Raw genomic sequence first — 17,910 nt, 5'->3', positions numbered from 1 at the left:
ATATATATATATATATATATATATATATATATATATATATAATACTCCGGCTACCTATAAAAAGATCAATCTTAAGGAAAAGTTATTAGATTTAAATTTTGAAAAAAAAAATGAAATAAAAATAAGAACGCAATTGAAAATTAAGAAACCACCAGTTCAAAGTGTAAACATATACACTTTGACAGAAAAGTGAGGAAAAACGAAGTGGAACTGGGGATGATTTTTGACTTATAGATTAATTTTTTTAGCTTGAGAACATTCCTACCTGATTCTCAAAATCTGTTTTCAATAACTGCTTTCCATTTATCGCTTGAAAATGTGAAAATGGCGTTAGCTTTGGTATTCCAGTAGAACCCTAACACATTGATAACACAAATTAGTATAATGAAATCTAGATTTACATAATATGATTTCAAATACTTCTGTTTCAAACGTTTGTAAACAAAATTAAGAGTTAATTATTGTAGACCATTTCTCATGTTTATATCGCTTTAACAATGAGCACATATTATATAACTAAATAAATCAGGTATTAGGTAAAGAGAGAAGAATGAGATTAAATAAAAACAAGAAATTAAAAATATTATTGGTCCCTTTGATAATAAAGTATTTACCGATGTCATACACATATGACTAATGTCATCAATTGTGAGCTTACGAGCTTCTCTGCAAACTTTCTCCTCACATCCATGAATAGATATACAATCAAAAGACATCGTTCCACTGAAGAAAAATGAAAGTTCGTTTAATAAATTAAGGAAATGATAGAACAACATTTGGCTATAATAATAATAATAATAATAATAATAATAATAATAATAATTTTAATAATAATAAATAAAAAAAACAATAATAATAACAACAATAAAAATAATAATAAAACTAACAATAATAATAATAATAATAATAATAATAATAATAATAATAATAATAATAATAATAATAATAATAATGGTAATAATAATAATAATAATGGTCCACATAGAGAGCGCACATTATGGAGACTATAAGTATGTTTAATTTTCAAAATGTATAGGCCTATACGAGAATATACGCACCTCTGGTGGTTGGCACCGGCAGCTATGACCATTTTTAATGTTGGAATGCTGAAAAATAATATATATATATATATATATATATATATATATATATATATATATCACTGATAAGTCACTGACTTGATAAAGGGTTACGCCCGAAAGATCTCGTCTATTTTCTTAATAAATATATAAATAAATGTGTGTGTATGTGTGTGTGTGTGTGTGTGTGTGTATGTATGTATGTAGGTGTGCAATTCCTGTAGTCTACGGTATGTTAACGCTTAACATAAAATGAACATTCACGATTCTTATTTCTTCTGACGAGAAAGAACCGTTCTTAAAAAGACATAACTGTTCTTTGGAACACCAGAAAGAACTTTTCTTATTTGTGGACCCCGTTTCCACTGCCAGAAACAATCGTTCTTGAAAAGTTAGTGGATTCGCTAATGATGATAAAAAGAAACAGAAGATTTTAAGTGACAATATTTTTCAAGATTGAATGAGGAATTGAACCAAGCCTATTACTGTAACTACACAGTTAACAATGCCACTGTCTTCTTTTTTTTAAATACATCCCATCTATTTACACAATAATTACTGCTAGAAACAAATAGTTGCATATAATATAAATTAAGATAGCCTTTAACACTGTTAAATTATATAATAATCATCAACGATAGGTAAATACAGTGTTGGAATAAAGGACATAATAATACATCGTGTAGCATAGCTCTCAACGAATATAGTACTGTAAATAAATGAATTAAGAAGATGAAATGAAAAAGAAATTGTGTAATAAAATGCCTATATATATATAATATATATATATATATATATATATATATATTACAATTTTTTTCCAATATTAATATTAATGTTCCAAATATAATATTAGCAAAACCTTGATACTTACTCACTTGAGTGTAGGTCGTTTACAGTACTACTAGTACTTAGTTCCGGTATCATTGTACATACATCTGAGTAAAGGGTTTCAGGACTGCGAGTTATAAAAAGTGCCTTACAGGATGTCTAATCAAATTAATATAAAGCGTCGATAAAATATAATGCGTATAGACAAACAATCACCGTATAAGTCATTGTTAATGATACGGGGGACTGGAAAAAGTAGGATTACTTTAAGTTCCATGTCATAAATAATTAATCAATGCACACTATAGCTACTTATGTGATGTCGATACACCGTAATATGGATGATGATAATGACGGCGAAGACGACGACGATGTTGGTGATGATGAAATTAACAATAACTCGGCATAAGACTACTATGTTTATACGGCTTTTCTCCATTGTCATAATGACAAGTGATGTTAACATTTCAAAAGAAAAATACAATTAAACAATACATGAAAAATGAAAATAAAACTATAGTAAGGAGAATGTAGACGAAAAGGGTAAACATGAAAACCTACTCGACGTCGGTGAGACTCGAAATATGGCTGTAGTGTTAAAAGCGGTTGTGATGTTGGAAGGTAGCTCCTACCAATAATAGAGAAAAGAACCCGACCCGCGGAGCATTTTTAGTTATTCTACCTTGCATAATGTTATAAGTCGACGGCAACAACTGTTTATGTCTTTCAACGTAATTGTGTATTTAACAAAGCTGTACCTAGTTTGAAATGCTCCAGAATATTGTTAATATAATTTCTCGTTAATAATAAGGCGAATTACGTCATATTTTATATGCACATTTTTGTTATAAATGGTCTTTTCTTGGACAAAAATGCACAGAAATTTCAGGACAAAAAAAAAACAAATGTTGCTGTGCACAACACAGAAAACGGATAGATGATCTGAAGGAATAATAATCAGAACAAAAACGTATGAAATTGAAACAATAATGACGACGATAATGATGACGATATGCCGATGATTATCGTTAAGAGTGATGATACAGGAATATTAAAAGATTTTTTTTTTTTATTTCAACACACAACAGCAGCAAAATTTAATTCGTCACTTACAGGAGGAATATATTCTGATAATGTATGTTCCTTTAGGCAATATATATAATATATACAAAAATTACCTTTCGCATCATTTCTTTTAATGTTTTAGGTGTGTTGCCAATCTGTAAGCACACCTGTAATTAATTCAGAAGCGAGACATTTAAATCATAATTGTATCAAATTGTATAGCGGATGTATTTGCATACCGTAACTAATAACTGTATATTAACTGCAGCTATACTCATAATATGTATTTTATATATCAATATCATTTAAAAGGTTACACAAATGTTGGTTATAGAGTACCACAGTCGTGTCGTCACGACGCCAGGTCGCGTTCTTTGTTGACAACAGACGTTGGATACTGTTCATTACGCCTGAATGACTTCATAGGCTTTCTGGAATAGGCATTTTGAAATCTAATATTTTACCATCACTATGTATTAAAACAGAAAAGCTCGCATTACATTAGTTATCGAACACACATTTAATCATCATTTAAAATTTACAAAGAAAAAGTAAGATACAACATCTTTATAATTACGTTATAAATTGGGATCAATGGTTTGTCAGTGAAAAATGGCGTCCGGTTGAACTCTTCTTTGCAACTATAGCAACGGAGTAGTATCACGTGGTATCGTGACGTAACACTGTAGTACTCTATACATGCAGACATAATATCAAAGACTTTTAACTCTACCAAGATAGAATGCTCGCTGAATCTCGGCCAGCATGAATGATTTAATGGCTGGTGCAATTGTTATGCTATTTATTTACTGCAGCGCTCTTCTTCCCATAATGTGAATTTTATAAATATTTTCAAATACAACAATAATTTTGGTTATGCTGATATAGTGTTTGTTACTCTGGGTTAGGCATATCAGATATGGTAAAACAATCTGTATGCCTATTATAATAATTATTGTGGTCAAATATAATAGTAGTACTGTATTGCTTAAAAAACTGGTTGGCTCCATCTAATGGTTTTTGTGTCTACTGCCCCCAACGGGGGCTGTAGACACTATGTCATGATTCAGCAATTAAAAATGGCGGAAAGAGTAAATCCGGTGGAGGAATGATGGGTACGGCTACCAAGTGGTAGGGAGCGCTCTAGTGAAAAATCGAATAGCGTAAGGAACTCTTACAAAATTGCGTTCGAAACTCGAACATGCGTTATAGAGACGCAGAACGCGTTAGACACGAACCCCTTTTACCGTCATTTGAAAGCCGTCCTCTAGAACATGGTAGTACTTTTCGAGATCAAAGACATAACGCGGTAACAAAAGTTACTTGTTTTTTATTTGACCTTTTAATCTTCACGTCTGAAAACCCATTGACCAATCGTATAATAGTGTATAAAATTATTACCAAGGCCGTACCTAGGGTGCTTAGAGAGGTTAGTAAACTTGCAAATTTACTTTACTATTTACTTTTTAGTATATTGTATATTATTAATATTCGTATAGCCTAGGGCAGGCCTAGACCTTTACATACCGTGCTAACACCTGTGGCCTGCTAATGCTGCTAACCTGAAACATATGAAAACCAAAATAGGCCTAGGCCTTTAGCGTTCTTACGAATTTCCTCTGCACTAGAGCCTAGTACTAGACTAGGCCAAACTATTACCAAATGCCGTATCTAGCTAATCCTAGAGGTTAGTAAAACTGCAAATTTACTTTACTGATTTACTAAATTATTAGGCCTTGGCCTATTTGCCTGCTAGCTAAGCGACCTTGTTGTTGTAGGAACTATAGTTATACCTACCATGCTAAGTACCTGTGTGTCATGGCCAGCTAACCAAGACTTGTTAGTCTAAGACCAGATTTATTTTCCAAAATATTAAACCAAGGCATTCTATTTTGTCCCAGGGTAAAGTTATCCATTAAATAGACACCTCCTTCAAAAATTACATTGCATGTCGTATCCCGTTAAACAAAAATCCACATACAGGTTGTATGAAGTTGCATGTACGCCACCACTTTACTGATTTACATTCATATTGGATTCTTATGTATGTTCCTTTTCAGCTTTTCGATGTTAAACATCATTAATTGACCTGTCTCTTTCTTTGCAGTGATGACATCACACTTCTAACAAAATCGGATGATGTACTCCGAGTCTGAATAAAGGCACTGTTTCCAGGAGATCCACGCTGAGGGACTTCGGGAGGAAACCTCATTGAATTGCTCACTGAATAATGTGGACTCAGGGTTCATTTCTAAAATAACGATTGTTTAGATATTAGGCCATGAATTATATTGTCACCACCCCCCACCCCCACATTATTATTTTCATTGCATTTCACCATGTATATGTTATGTTGTGTGGATGCCTATGATGACGTATCCGGCAATAAAAGAAATTGAATACAATGGAATTGAATAATAAAGTGTTTAGTGTAATATAATGTATACTGAATGTTGTTATGAAAGAAAAATTTCATCATAAATCCAGATACACTACAATAAATACACACATCTGCATATTGAAGAACATAAGATTAAACTCAAAAACAAAATTCCTGTATTTTAGGCAGTGGACACACTTTCCCGCCGGGAGCCTATTTTAATATTGCTCAACTTCTACATTTTCATATTATTGCCATTTAAATATTCTGCATATTATTAAACTTCGGGATTGTTAAACCTTTACATTTCTTAGTATTGTTTCTATTTCAATATTCTGTGCTCACCGGTTAGTTTTAATTTTTAGGAATTCAAGATATTATGGGATTAAAGGGCACCTAATAATTACATACCGTAAATGGTTAACAACTTTAGAAAGTATACCCTGTTGTAGGTTTGTCTACATACATATTAATCGAAGTTACATGGATTATTAAAAAGCCAATCTAATGGTTATAAATAAAACTGTATATGATTTTTTTTTTAAATAAATTTTGACTTATAAATTGACGAACTCTATTAAGGGTCGATCTGATTACTATTCTCTCGTGGCTTTTTAATACAGTTATTCTATTAGGAATCATTCCATTAAGCAATCAATCTTTGATTCAGGATCAATGATTGTTTCTTGTTGTCTTTGTTCTTAAGAAGTGCTCTTTTCTATCCCTTACCATAAAATTATTAAAAAACTTGTATTAAAGACAGGTGAAAATGACTATTCCCTTCAATTCATAAATACACGGAATCATTTTCATTTAATATAAATAATCGCATCTAATAATATATCATAACGCATAAGTCTACTAATTAACTTTTATATACTAATACTAATACATATACTAATTAACATTATTATTAGACCTATCATCTTATTATTTTATTATTAGGTCAACACTTATTACATCGCTATATTTTATGTTCCATTATTCGCAAAACGTTCTTCTTCTGTTTCTTGGTTTAGCGCCATCTTCAAAATGAAGGCTTCGGCGCGAGCTTCACCGCAGATGGGAGTCTCATCCAGATGTAGGGAAAAGTAAATAAGGTTGAACAAAAGAATAAATACAATAAATTGCGAAGGGAAGCAGGAGCTCATCTTGGGCAAGGCCGCTCAATTCCTTGGGTAAGGCCATTAGCCTAATACTAATGAACCTTACCATGATTACCCATTAATAATAATAATAATAGTAATAATAATAATAAATAAATAATAGTTGTATTTGTATAGCGCATCATGCGAAAAAAGCCCCTATGCGCTTGGTGATTGAGTTCTTTGAGTTTGACATTTTGAAAAAGTTGACCTAAAACCTACTCCTTGAACTAAGTTATGGTTGGCCGTTGGCTCCGAGGAGTTCATCCGCCCTTTGTTCAGCCGTTTTTTTTTTTTTTTTTGGTTTTTTTTTATGCTGCTGGGTGTCCATCCATCGGCGGCCGCTAAAGACCAACAGCTGGGGTTGCCGGAATTAGTCGCCGACGACTCGACCGGTTTATAACGTCGTACCCAGGACACTATAATCTTATACTATACTTACACTACATGTAGGCCAATAATATATCATATCGGGTTTGTTGATTGGATGTTAGAGAGCCGCAGCAAATTTTGGTAATCCAGCTCACCTACATTACCGTACTCGCTTCCTAACGATTCAGAGTTAGTGCTTATCACATATAACACATATTAAAAGTTTTAAAAATGGATTGATGTAACTTCAGACATCACGAGTTCTTATAAACAAATAAAGCTACGAAAAACCTTTATAAAATTTCAACTATATTACTGCCTTATATAAGTACGTTAACAACTTTACATACTGGGTTTTCTATTGTAGAGTATCTGCTAATTTATTTTTACTTACTTATTTATTTTGAAATGTAGTGTATAATGCTTACCATAATTACTCCAATGGCTCGGGATGCTCCGGCAATCAAAGGCCATTCCATGTGGTTATAGCCCAGGACAGCTATACAGTCTCCTTTACAAAACCCAAGATTTAAAAATCCAGCCGCAAGATCAATAACCTAGGAGAATGAGAATTCATAGTTTCATATGAACGAGTAACTAGTCAGTTTTACGTTGGCGGCGAAAGTGAGGTGATGGTGCCCCCCCCCCCTCGACTTGACAATATTTTCTTTATCTTATTCAATTTAGCTGTAGTTACGACAAGTGTAGATAGTTTTAATTCGTTTTTTATAAGGTTTCCAGAGATAGTTATCAGGGGTATAGACACTAGACAGATCTGCAACTGAAAAGGATTTATATCCAGTCGATTCCATTCGGAGTGGACTGAGAGGAAGATTTACCAGGGGTCCAGAAAAAAAGAATCTGGGTAGGGGCCATACTATATGCTAAACTATAAGATTATTAAAAACTATTGTACATCTGGAAATTTAGAGTTTGCTCTTACCTTCCTTTTATACTCTGTAAAGGTGATTCGTTCATTGTCATCAACAAACACATGCATTTCTCTGTCAGGATGTTTCTCTACTCTCTCCTGAAGCAGCTCATGCATCGTCAATCCAATAAATGACTGGTTGTTAGGTGTATGGACGTAACTCTTGTTTCGAGCCAGTGCCATTTCAAAATTCGTCTACAAAGCCCCCGTGTAAATGCAAGTGCAGTCAGTAACTCCTCACTCATACAATTCACAGGTCGAATTACGCGAAAACTTGCCTTGCCAAACTCAATAATAATGACTCAATGTTTGAAGAAACACAAACTGCAGATCAAGATAACAATTCCAGCTATGTAAATTAGTATATTAGATGTACGTCGATTGCAACAATAACAAGCTATTACACAACATGACATATACATGGATGTACCCCCCAGTGGTGGTGCCAGGACATGCCCGACGGAGGGGCTAAAGGCCCCGACGGGGAGGGGGGCTAGTGGAGCGAATCAAGTCTCACTAGGCTGGGGCTTGGGGGCCGTCTAGGGCCCCCGGTGGGGGTCCAGGTCACTGGTATTTGATGGATTATGGCGATTTTTTTATTACTTATTTGATAGGCATCGAGTTACTATAATATGACTTCATGTAGGCTATGCTTTCTAATGTTGAAATCAGCTTCCAAAACCAAAACATTTTGAATAAAGCAAGAAACAAAGAGTATGCAATGTAACCATCTAATTTATTTTCAAATCCTCATTGTTGAAAGTAATGAAATTCTATATTTTGGAAATGTTGCATTAAATCTGTCAACCACGCTGTCATGGTCGAGGTTGCTTCACCTATTACGATGTATTCCAACAATCATGATGCTATCTAAATGAGCATTTGTTATAACAGAACGCAAATTATTTTTAATTAGTCTCATTGAATTATTATTATTATTATTATTATTATTATTATTATTACTATTATTATTATTATTATTATTATTATTATTATTAATATTAATATTAATATTATTATTAATATTATTATTATTATTGTTATTGTTGTTGTTGTTGTTGTTGTGATGAAAAGTTAACACAAACAATGTGGCTAAACGAATATTACATGTAAAATTTTTTTTTATTTGTTTATTCCCCGGCAAAATATATCGTCTTCCCCGACGGGGGCTAAGCACCACTGGTACCACCGTAAATGTGTATGCCACTATTCCTAAAGAGAGTGCTAATAAATACTGAATTCTGTCCCGCCCTCTATCATAACGATATAACGGCAGCCGATAACGTTTAGACAAAACATATGGATTAATAAAATGTTATTGACATTGTTATGCTAAGGAATTTAACTAATCATTATACCTAAACGCATACCTCAGTACAGTGAACTGATATGTACATGCATATTAATAATAATAATTATAACAATAATAATAATAATAATAATAATTATTATTATTATTATTATATCAATAATATTAATAATAATAATAAAAACACTAATAATAATAATAACAATCATTTATTTGAAAAATACACTTTTCGAAACAGTGGTACACTTTGCACGATAAAGGTGCGTCCAATTGGTGTTAAAATGTAATTTTCGATCGATATACAATTGTAAAAAACAATATGAAGATAACAAGGTGAAATTAATCAAGATGTATGCCTACAATGCGTTTAAGTACAACTAAAATACATGTCACTCAAACAGTTGACAATCCACAGAGTGACCCCTACATTCCATTAAAAAATATTCATACATTTCTTTCCTTTATTAATAGCCGTTTGCATTGGTAAAATAATCAGAATGGATAGTAAAGGAGAGAGAAGAATATTCCATAAAAAGTACGTGTCACTGTGCTGAATGGGCCTTTTCGAAGGTGTCAATCAAACTTAAAAACTGGCCAATCAGAAAAGGGTTGTTAATACCTACGTCTCTCACAATCACAAACTCACGTGTTTTTACACTGTCGTGTTTTGGGACAATTACATATATGGGTGGTGATTAGCGAAAAGGTGCATTGCATTGCCATGGTCCTTGACTACATCAGCAGTAGTACAGTGCTGCATGGTTTACACCGTTCCACAACGACCGGGACATAAGTGAACCAAAGCATCGGGGTAACCCCTACTACTTCGAAGATTCAATGATTTGAAGTACACATGAGCCAGGACACCATGTTCACGACAGAGATTTGTATTTTTCATTTATAGCCGTAAGAATTATTATTGCTCTAACTAATCAGCGCCAAAGCCAAATACATACGGCCCTACACGTTTATTATATTTCAAAAATGTATATTAGCTTTTTTAATATTATTTAGTTTTAATATTGTAGGCCTATTAAATTGTATAATTCACTAACCAAATGACCATCTGCACTGCACTCATTCAAACAAAAAATAGACAACTTTACGTTATTGTGACTCCAACCAGGGCTGCAATGGTAGATTTTAGGGTGATGGAGAATTAAGGGCTACAGTAAAGCCCAACCTTGGGAAGGGTGGTTTTAATTAAGTTATATCATTTGTTGATCACTGCTTTTGTATCTACTTACCTCGGGTCAAAGAGTGCTGCCGAAACAGCATACCAGTTAATAGCTGATGAATCCCCGATTGGTCAAACGAAGCGACTAGGTGTGATAACGGTGGCGAAGTTACTGGTCAAGGGTTATGACAATTCTAAGGAATAAATGTATAAATAAAAGAGTTTCATAACCTGAATCCCTTCATCAAAATAAGATCACGAAAAGGTACTGGCGCACCCTATTTAAAAATATAAAGATGTCTCCTATCCCTGAACATCTCTAGAAATTTATGCCATCAAAACAGCTAAAAATATCAGAGACAGGTTCATTAATAACAAAATAAAGAAAACACATTATTTGAAACAACAAAACAAATAAACCTAATTTATCAAAAATGTATAATATTTTGGATCCCCGTGCTATGCTTATATCCATGAGACTAAGCAATTGGATCAAAGGGTAAACAGAGTGTTTTCGTCGGTTATGATACCAAAAGCCATCCTATCTTACTTATAACCATAATGAGGACAAAGTATAAAAAGCCAGCCTTATTAGGATTGTCTCAAAATTCACATATAATCAAGAAACACAAACAGAAGAAAACAATGAAATTGAAGATGAACTTAAAACACAAACTTTAACACAAGATGAGATTGAGGGAAAAATCTTAACCCAAAGTGAGTGTGAAATTGAAATTGATGACAATCTTGAAAATGACTATGCCTTGAATCAGGATCGACAGCACCACCACCACCAACACAAAAAAAATAGGGCACCCACCAAATATTTACAAAATTATGAACCATAGCTCTAGAGGAAAATAGAACCATAAATTTGTGAAGTTACGAAAAGATAATAATATTGTCAGGGGAATAATATGGGTGTTTAGTATCAAAGAAGCAGCCTAAGGTAATACATCCTATAATGCCAGATATGTTTGTTGCAAGGCTTATAACTAAGTCGAGGGGGTAGATTATTTTGAGACCTCTTCTTCTAGGCTTACTGTGAATATGGCATAGGCCTATATGAGTGTAATAATGCAGGTTGTGGCGTGTGCCAAATGGACGTCAGTACTCTGTCCACCGAAATGCTAACATATACACAAAAATTTATATAAAGGAAACCTGAAGGGTGTGAGGTAAAACCAGAGGGTGGTGAAAAAAAAAACTGTACGCCTATAACAGTCAATCAAGCAGCCTGAGACCAACTCCTTCATGACCCTATTACAAAATAGTGAATGAAGAAGTTACATACGTTCTAGTTAGGGTAGATTATCTTGTAATTGCAGCCTCCGCATGAATGATTTTATATACTGTGTGAAAAGCAAGTTAAAAATGAAAAACATTTAAACATTGTACCCTATTTCTTGGGTATAGATTTTTTTTACCAAAGAATGGTGATATAGCAAAGGACCAAAACAGATACATTTTGAAACTACTGGAGAGATTCTCCATGTGGGATTGCAAACCAAGAATCACGCCATGTGAAACAACAATTGTTAATTACATCCAAACTGAAAGAAACTGACCCCAACAGGTATAGGGAGATAGTGGGTAGCCTTATATATCTAGCCTTGTACCCGGCCAGATATCACATGTATAATTAAAACATTATCTCAAATTCTAGCTGACCCCCAAGGTTGAAGGACGTGCTTAGATAACTAAAGGGTACTGTTGATAAGACTAACCTTTAAGAGGTCTTCTGACTCAGATCATTCAAGATTAAATGGGTATAGTGATTTGGCAAACTCTATTACTACTGGTTACTGTTTCTACATTAGTGAGGATAGTCTCCCATTTCTTGGAAAAGTAATCGTCAACCCGATGTTGGTCTTTCAACTTATGAGGTTGAATATACAGCACTAGGAGCCACAACCCAAGAAGCCCTCTGCCTCCTACAACTATTATGGTATTTAGATAATGAATTGCCTGGGCATTGATTATGGGGGACAACCATTGGGGAAATGCCGATGTTGGGATCCAGTGTATCGTGAACAATCTAAACACATTAATAACACATCAACTATATCTTTATAAGAAATGTGTTAAAAGAAGGTGCAATTGATTGTCCTACAGAGAATATGATTGCTGATATATTGGAACGCGAATTTCAGATATTCAGAAAATGTTTGTTTGAAATTTAGCCTGTTGTATATTAGTTCACTTTACAGTTACTGTAACATTCTAATGTTTAAAATGTGATGAGATTTAATTAAGTAGGTTGTTTACATTATGAGGGGAATGTCATACAAATAAAATCAGAAGCCATTACATGGTCTGAATTGGAAAGGACCGGATGGTAGATATCGTCATAGCATCATCAAAATAAATAACACAGATGTAAAGTAATTAATACCAAGTCTTTCAATTAACCAGGAGTCTTTATGGTTGTACAGTGAAGTGCATATCGGCGATATCTAGAAATGCAACAAAGAATGAATAATGTCACCCACAGTTTGCAGAAAATATTAAATTACTACCAAATTAATCGAGACCCACGCAGCTAGAAATTAAGAAGATCTTAACAGTCTATAACAGCTTCCCCCGAAGTAATTTGGAATGGTTTTTTAACGAGTGAGTCCATCTGGAAGTGAACAAATAACACGCAAAAACAATGAGCAAAACAATGAAAATGACGCCAAAAGTGGTAATGAAATTACCCATGAAGAGGAAAAGAAGTAGACTTTTAAGATAAAAAAAGAAAAACAATACTGTACCCTATCAAATAGTTCTACTAACAATTAATAAATGGATTGGACATTGCATTTCGAGACATTCATGGAAGATTCTTACCTTTAACAATACATAAAAACAGATTAAAATAAATTAAAATAGTTTATCTTTAAAAATGCTGTCGCATTCACTCGAACCTATTTTGTACGTGCAAACCCATGTAGTGATTAAGATTTTTTTCCCTCAAGCGTAATCATCGGATATGGTGTGCATTAGTTAGTCTCAACACATCCTTCAAGTGTGAGACCACTATCTTCTCTAACTGCAGATTCCAACTTAATCTGATCACAGAAATCAGCCATATCAATAGCTTTACACCACTTAATGAAGATGGAAGGAAGAGGGGGTTTCTTGAGGTTTCACTTGCAGAAAATTGCATAATGGTCAGAGAGGTCAGGATGCAATCTCAGCTCACTGATACTATTACAGTCAGAACGGGTGATAATAAGTTTAATACAATGACCAACAGTATGTGTGGAATCAGAAACATGCTGACACAGACCGAAAGATGCAAGTATGTTAAAAAAAAATGAATGGTAACAGGATTATGGTGTACATTAGTTAGTCTCAACACATCCTTCAAGTGTGAGACCACTATCTTCTCTAACTGCCGATTCCAACTTAATCTGGTCACAGAAATCAGCCATATCAATAGCTTTACACCACTTAATGAAGATGGAAGGAAGAGGGGGTTTCTTGAGGTTTCAATTGCAGAAAATTGCATAATGGTCAGAGAGGTCAGGATGCAATCTCAGCTCACTGATACTATTACAGTCAGAACGGGTGATAATAAGTTTAATACAATGACCAACAGTATGTGTGGAATCAGAAACATGCTGACACAGACCGAAATATGCAAATATGTTGAATGGTAACAGGATTATTAACACCACCCACATGGAGGTTGAAATTACCACAAATAATTAAGTCAGAAGATGATAGCAAATAACTTCTGTCAAAATCAGCTGAAAATCATTAAAATAATCTGATTAGGAAGAACCCATAGGACGATAAATACAGACAATGTGAATGTAATGAAATCCACATTTACCTGTTGCATGAATTGCCTCAAATGAGTTAAAATTGATGGAAGAAGCGATCGATGTAGAATTCCAATACTACCTCCTTATTTCGCCAATCACGGGACGTTCTTACATGTAAATCCAGTTGGAGTGCAGTCACCAGCAGCAACGTCATCGCCTGGTTTTACCCATGCTTTAGTAACTGCAAAAAGATCAAGCTCATTATTTTGAGGTAACAAAATCAACAAAGTCACCCCTCTTATTTCTAAAAGATCTTAACCTAATTAACCTAAGAGTTACAAATCGTGCCATTAAAAAACATACTGAGGCGATCTATCTTCAGAAGACAAAGGGACGGTGCTAGCGTGGGGTCTATGGTCTAGAGGGCCCCCGTCGTGGGATCTCCGGAGCCTCGCTTGCTCGCCCCTATCGGGGAATTTCCTCAGGGAATTTCGTTAGGGAAAAAATCAAATCTCGATCACCGAATGTACAATTTTAAACATGAAATTAGTATTCATTATCTCAGCAAGAATACGGTTTTAGTCTTCGTTTTTGTTTTATTGTCAAGATCATCAATTAAGTAAATTCTAAGAGAGAATGTTTGAAATATCTGTTCATTTAGTCTATTAATATTTTAAAATAAAATGAAAACAAACAATATCAAATTTTGACAAAAATTGACAACATTTTGTTTTTATTCCATATAAAAAGTACGTAAAACAAGAAGATACAAAAACAAGTCTGGTATCAATGGATAGACAATTTGATAAGCTTTCATACGTTCATATGATGTGCAACTTAATTGTATTTGGTATATTACACATGTTTTATATTCCCGATTATTATTTAATCGGGAATAATACCTTCTAATAGGTATTATTACAGTTCTAATACCGCCACGAAGTGACCTTTCCAAAAATACCAACTAAACATGTAAACATTTTATTCAAATAAATGGTGCCTGGCTCTCGGACTACAAAGAATTAAAAAAATCCTGAAAAACCAAAACTTCCACAGGAACAATGTAAATATCTCACTCTACACAATCCAGAAGAAAAACAAGTGAGAAAGTAAGAAATATTAACAAAAGTTACCATTGGCGATAGTAATGGCAATGAAAAAATATTATTTCAAGTTACCATTTATTGGGAAAATGCTAAACACACTATACGAATGCTAAGATAAATACACTATGCAAAAAATACTGTATTGTAGCAATTTAACCATCAACATGGTATTTAACACAACGAAAATAAGTTTTTTTTTTTTAAATTAAAGACCCTATTAGTAATTACATCAAGTCCAACGTTGTGTATCAGTTCACATGTAGAGTCTGTAAGGCCTCATACATTAGGGAGATTTCCCTCCATTTTGTAACAAGGATAGAGGAGCATTTACGCAGGGATAAAAATTCACATACATACAAACACATCAAAAAATACAGTAATTTCAAAATACACAGTAACAATAAGTGCTTTGAAATAATAGATAAATCAAATACACAGTATCGATTAAAAATCTAAGGTTCCCTCCATATCAAATGGAAGAATCATGAACTTAACAGACAAGTTCAAAGTTACGAGATTATACTAAGAATTTAAACTAGAATTAGAATTACGTAAAATTACGTGCAAGTTACGACACTGCTATGTATTCAAATACCTATTTTAGAATAAATAAGAGCTACGATATTACACTAAACATTTGACCTTAGACTATTTGAGAAACTAGAATTTGAATTACGTAACTTTAACGTCTTAACAAGTTACGACATTACTATACATTCAAATATCCATTTAGAATGAATTCGCTCTAATGTTCATAAGTTATAAACAAAGGTATATAAACCTCAGAATATCTAAAGTCGGTTTTTTTTTTTTTTTGGAAAATCTGAAGATGTCGTATTGAATACGAAGAAACATGTCGGGTTATATTAAATGTATTTTTGTTGCTCTTAAATTCGTCTTTATACTACTTTCTGTTCGGAAGTTTGGCTGTATTGTACACGAGTTTACACAGACCAGTACGGTCACAAAGCAAGACCTTAGATTGTTTGAGAAACTCAGCAAGAAGGTGAATAAAGCAGACGCAGACGTAAATTTTCTCAAAAATATATAAATATAATATATATATATATATATATATTATATAAATATAATATATATATATTTATATATATATATATATACATATATATATATATAATATATTGATAGTGAAAACATATATTTTAGGAGCGGATCCACAGTCCATAGATGTCAAAAAGGGGGTGGGACCGAAGTGGTTAGTTCTGGGCACCTTTTTTTTCTAGAAAACAAAAATTCCACGGGGACATGCCTCCCAACACTTAGAGTAGTTTTATTTCTCGATCGCTCTCCCCTATCCCCAAAAACCGCTCTTGGCGAGGGAAATGTTCAAGAGGGACCCCTCCCATAATAAGCAAATTTTGTTGCAAAAGATTGACCTTAAAGGATATCATATTTTTACAGGTACCGGTATCCTCAAGAAAAGGCCTGTAACACTGAATAGGCTTATTCACAAAAGAGGGCCCAGATAATCAACACTCAGGTTAAGAATGTTATATCTGGATAAGGACCGTCAGTAGTACCATGATACAATTCTGGTAAATCAAAATTAGGTTTTTAAATTATATGAATAATTGTTTTTTTTTTTCTCTCTCTCTCTTTTGTGGGGATTTCACCCACCTTTATTTCTTTCTCCTTTTGTTATTTTTTACTTTTTTTTTCATCAACGACATAAAAAATATCAAGAATCAAGGAAATTAAAATTAAATTGCACCGGCTATGTGGGTCAGTCCACCATGGCTGAATAAATTGTTCAACTTCGGTTTTACCTGCATTATCATTTACGTTAACATTCTAAATTAAATCATTATCTCAAAAACAATTTTTGAAAAATTGCATCCATTCTGAATTGTGTATACGATTTAGAACACATACAATGTGCAGATCCACTCATATACATATACATATATGTGTATACATACGCACCTTATTATCATACACAAATAAACATTTAATATTTAATTTTTTTTTCTTAAATTTATTTATTAATTTTTTTCGAAATAACACCCTATAAATTTCTCATACGGTATACATTTTAAGTTTAATACATTTACCTACACACATACAGTAGTACAAGATCAGGTAATCATGCTGACCAATAATGTTTCTTTATAATGCACCTATTATTATCTGCATACATCCTGTCTCTTATACACATCTTAGATGTGTATAAGAGACAGTATATATACATACATATATAAATACCCATACATACATACACATACACACACATACATAAGAATAATGGTTAAAAACAAAATCTTATCAAAGCCATACCTAAATGAATGGTTCCTCAATGAATTAATAAGGTCCAAGAATTTATAATGCCATATGTATAGCAATGACTATGGGCGGCCTATTTTATAATAGTTGACAGATATTAACGATGTGAAATAAAACATGTGGTATGAATACACAAAGTGCAAGCATCAAGCAACACAATATATAATACTGAATAACAATAGGCGTATTAGTTGACGGATATTGCAACAGGCATATAAAAATTAAGTACGCCTAATTATTAGGCGTACATTTTTTTTTTAATGCATTTTGCAATATTCGTCAACTCCTATAATTAATATAAAACACATTGTTATTCAGTATTATATATTGTGTTCGTGATTCTTGCACATTATTTATTCATGGAGGAATATGCATACTATACCTGCGTATTCATAACACATGTTTCATTTAATAATAAGGTAACATTTGTTTTACTGTATTTTACAAGTATCTGTCGAC

The 17,910-nt window shown here is 33.1% G+C and overlaps 1 protein-coding gene across 5 annotated transcripts in view; it reads right to left on the bottom strand.

The window, feature by feature from the left end:
- The window catches only part of LOC117108680 (medium-chain acyl-CoA ligase ACSF2, mitochondrial-like), a 29,317-nt gene extending 11,763 nt beyond the window's left edge, over positions 1-17,554 (bottom strand). The window contains exons 1-11 of one of the 5 annotated variants that reach the window (XM_033250780.1): positions 17,446-17,554; positions 14,113-14,285; positions 11,584-11,641; positions 10,360-10,483; positions 7,816-8,127; positions 7,301-7,429; positions 3,089-3,142; positions 1,954-2,069; positions 1,059-1,106; positions 615-723; positions 266-355 (exon numbers count right to left, since the gene is read on the bottom strand). In XM_033250780.1, the coding sequence (XP_033106671.1) occupies positions 266-355; positions 615-723; positions 1,059-1,106; positions 1,954-2,069; positions 3,089-3,142; positions 7,301-7,429; positions 7,816-7,986 (717 nt within the window). In that variant the 5' untranslated portion in view covers positions 7,987-8,127; positions 10,360-10,483; positions 11,584-11,641; positions 14,113-14,285; positions 17,446-17,554. Of the gene's footprint in view, positions 1-265; positions 356-614; positions 724-1,058; positions 1,107-1,953; positions 2,070-3,088; positions 3,143-4,772; positions 5,029-7,300; positions 7,430-7,815; positions 8,128-10,359; positions 10,484-11,583; positions 11,642-14,112; positions 14,286-17,445 lie in introns of those variants that run through there. The other 4 variants (XM_033250781.1, XM_033250779.1, XM_033250782.1 and 1 more) reach the window with 4 other exon arrangements.
- Positions 17,555-17,910: the final 356 nt, after the last annotated feature.

Source organism: Anneissia japonica, unplaced genomic scaffold (assembly GCF_011630105.1).
Source record: "Anneissia japonica isolate Jap-2015-1 unplaced genomic scaffold, ASM1163010v1 scaffold1587_len1432017_cov164, whole genome shotgun sequence".
NCBI lineage: Eukaryota > Metazoa > Echinodermata > Crinoidea > Comatulida > Comatulidae > Anneissia > Anneissia japonica.
The sequence above is the reverse complement of the archived record's forward strand: the minus strand, read 5'-3'. Positions and strand labels throughout refer to the sequence as shown.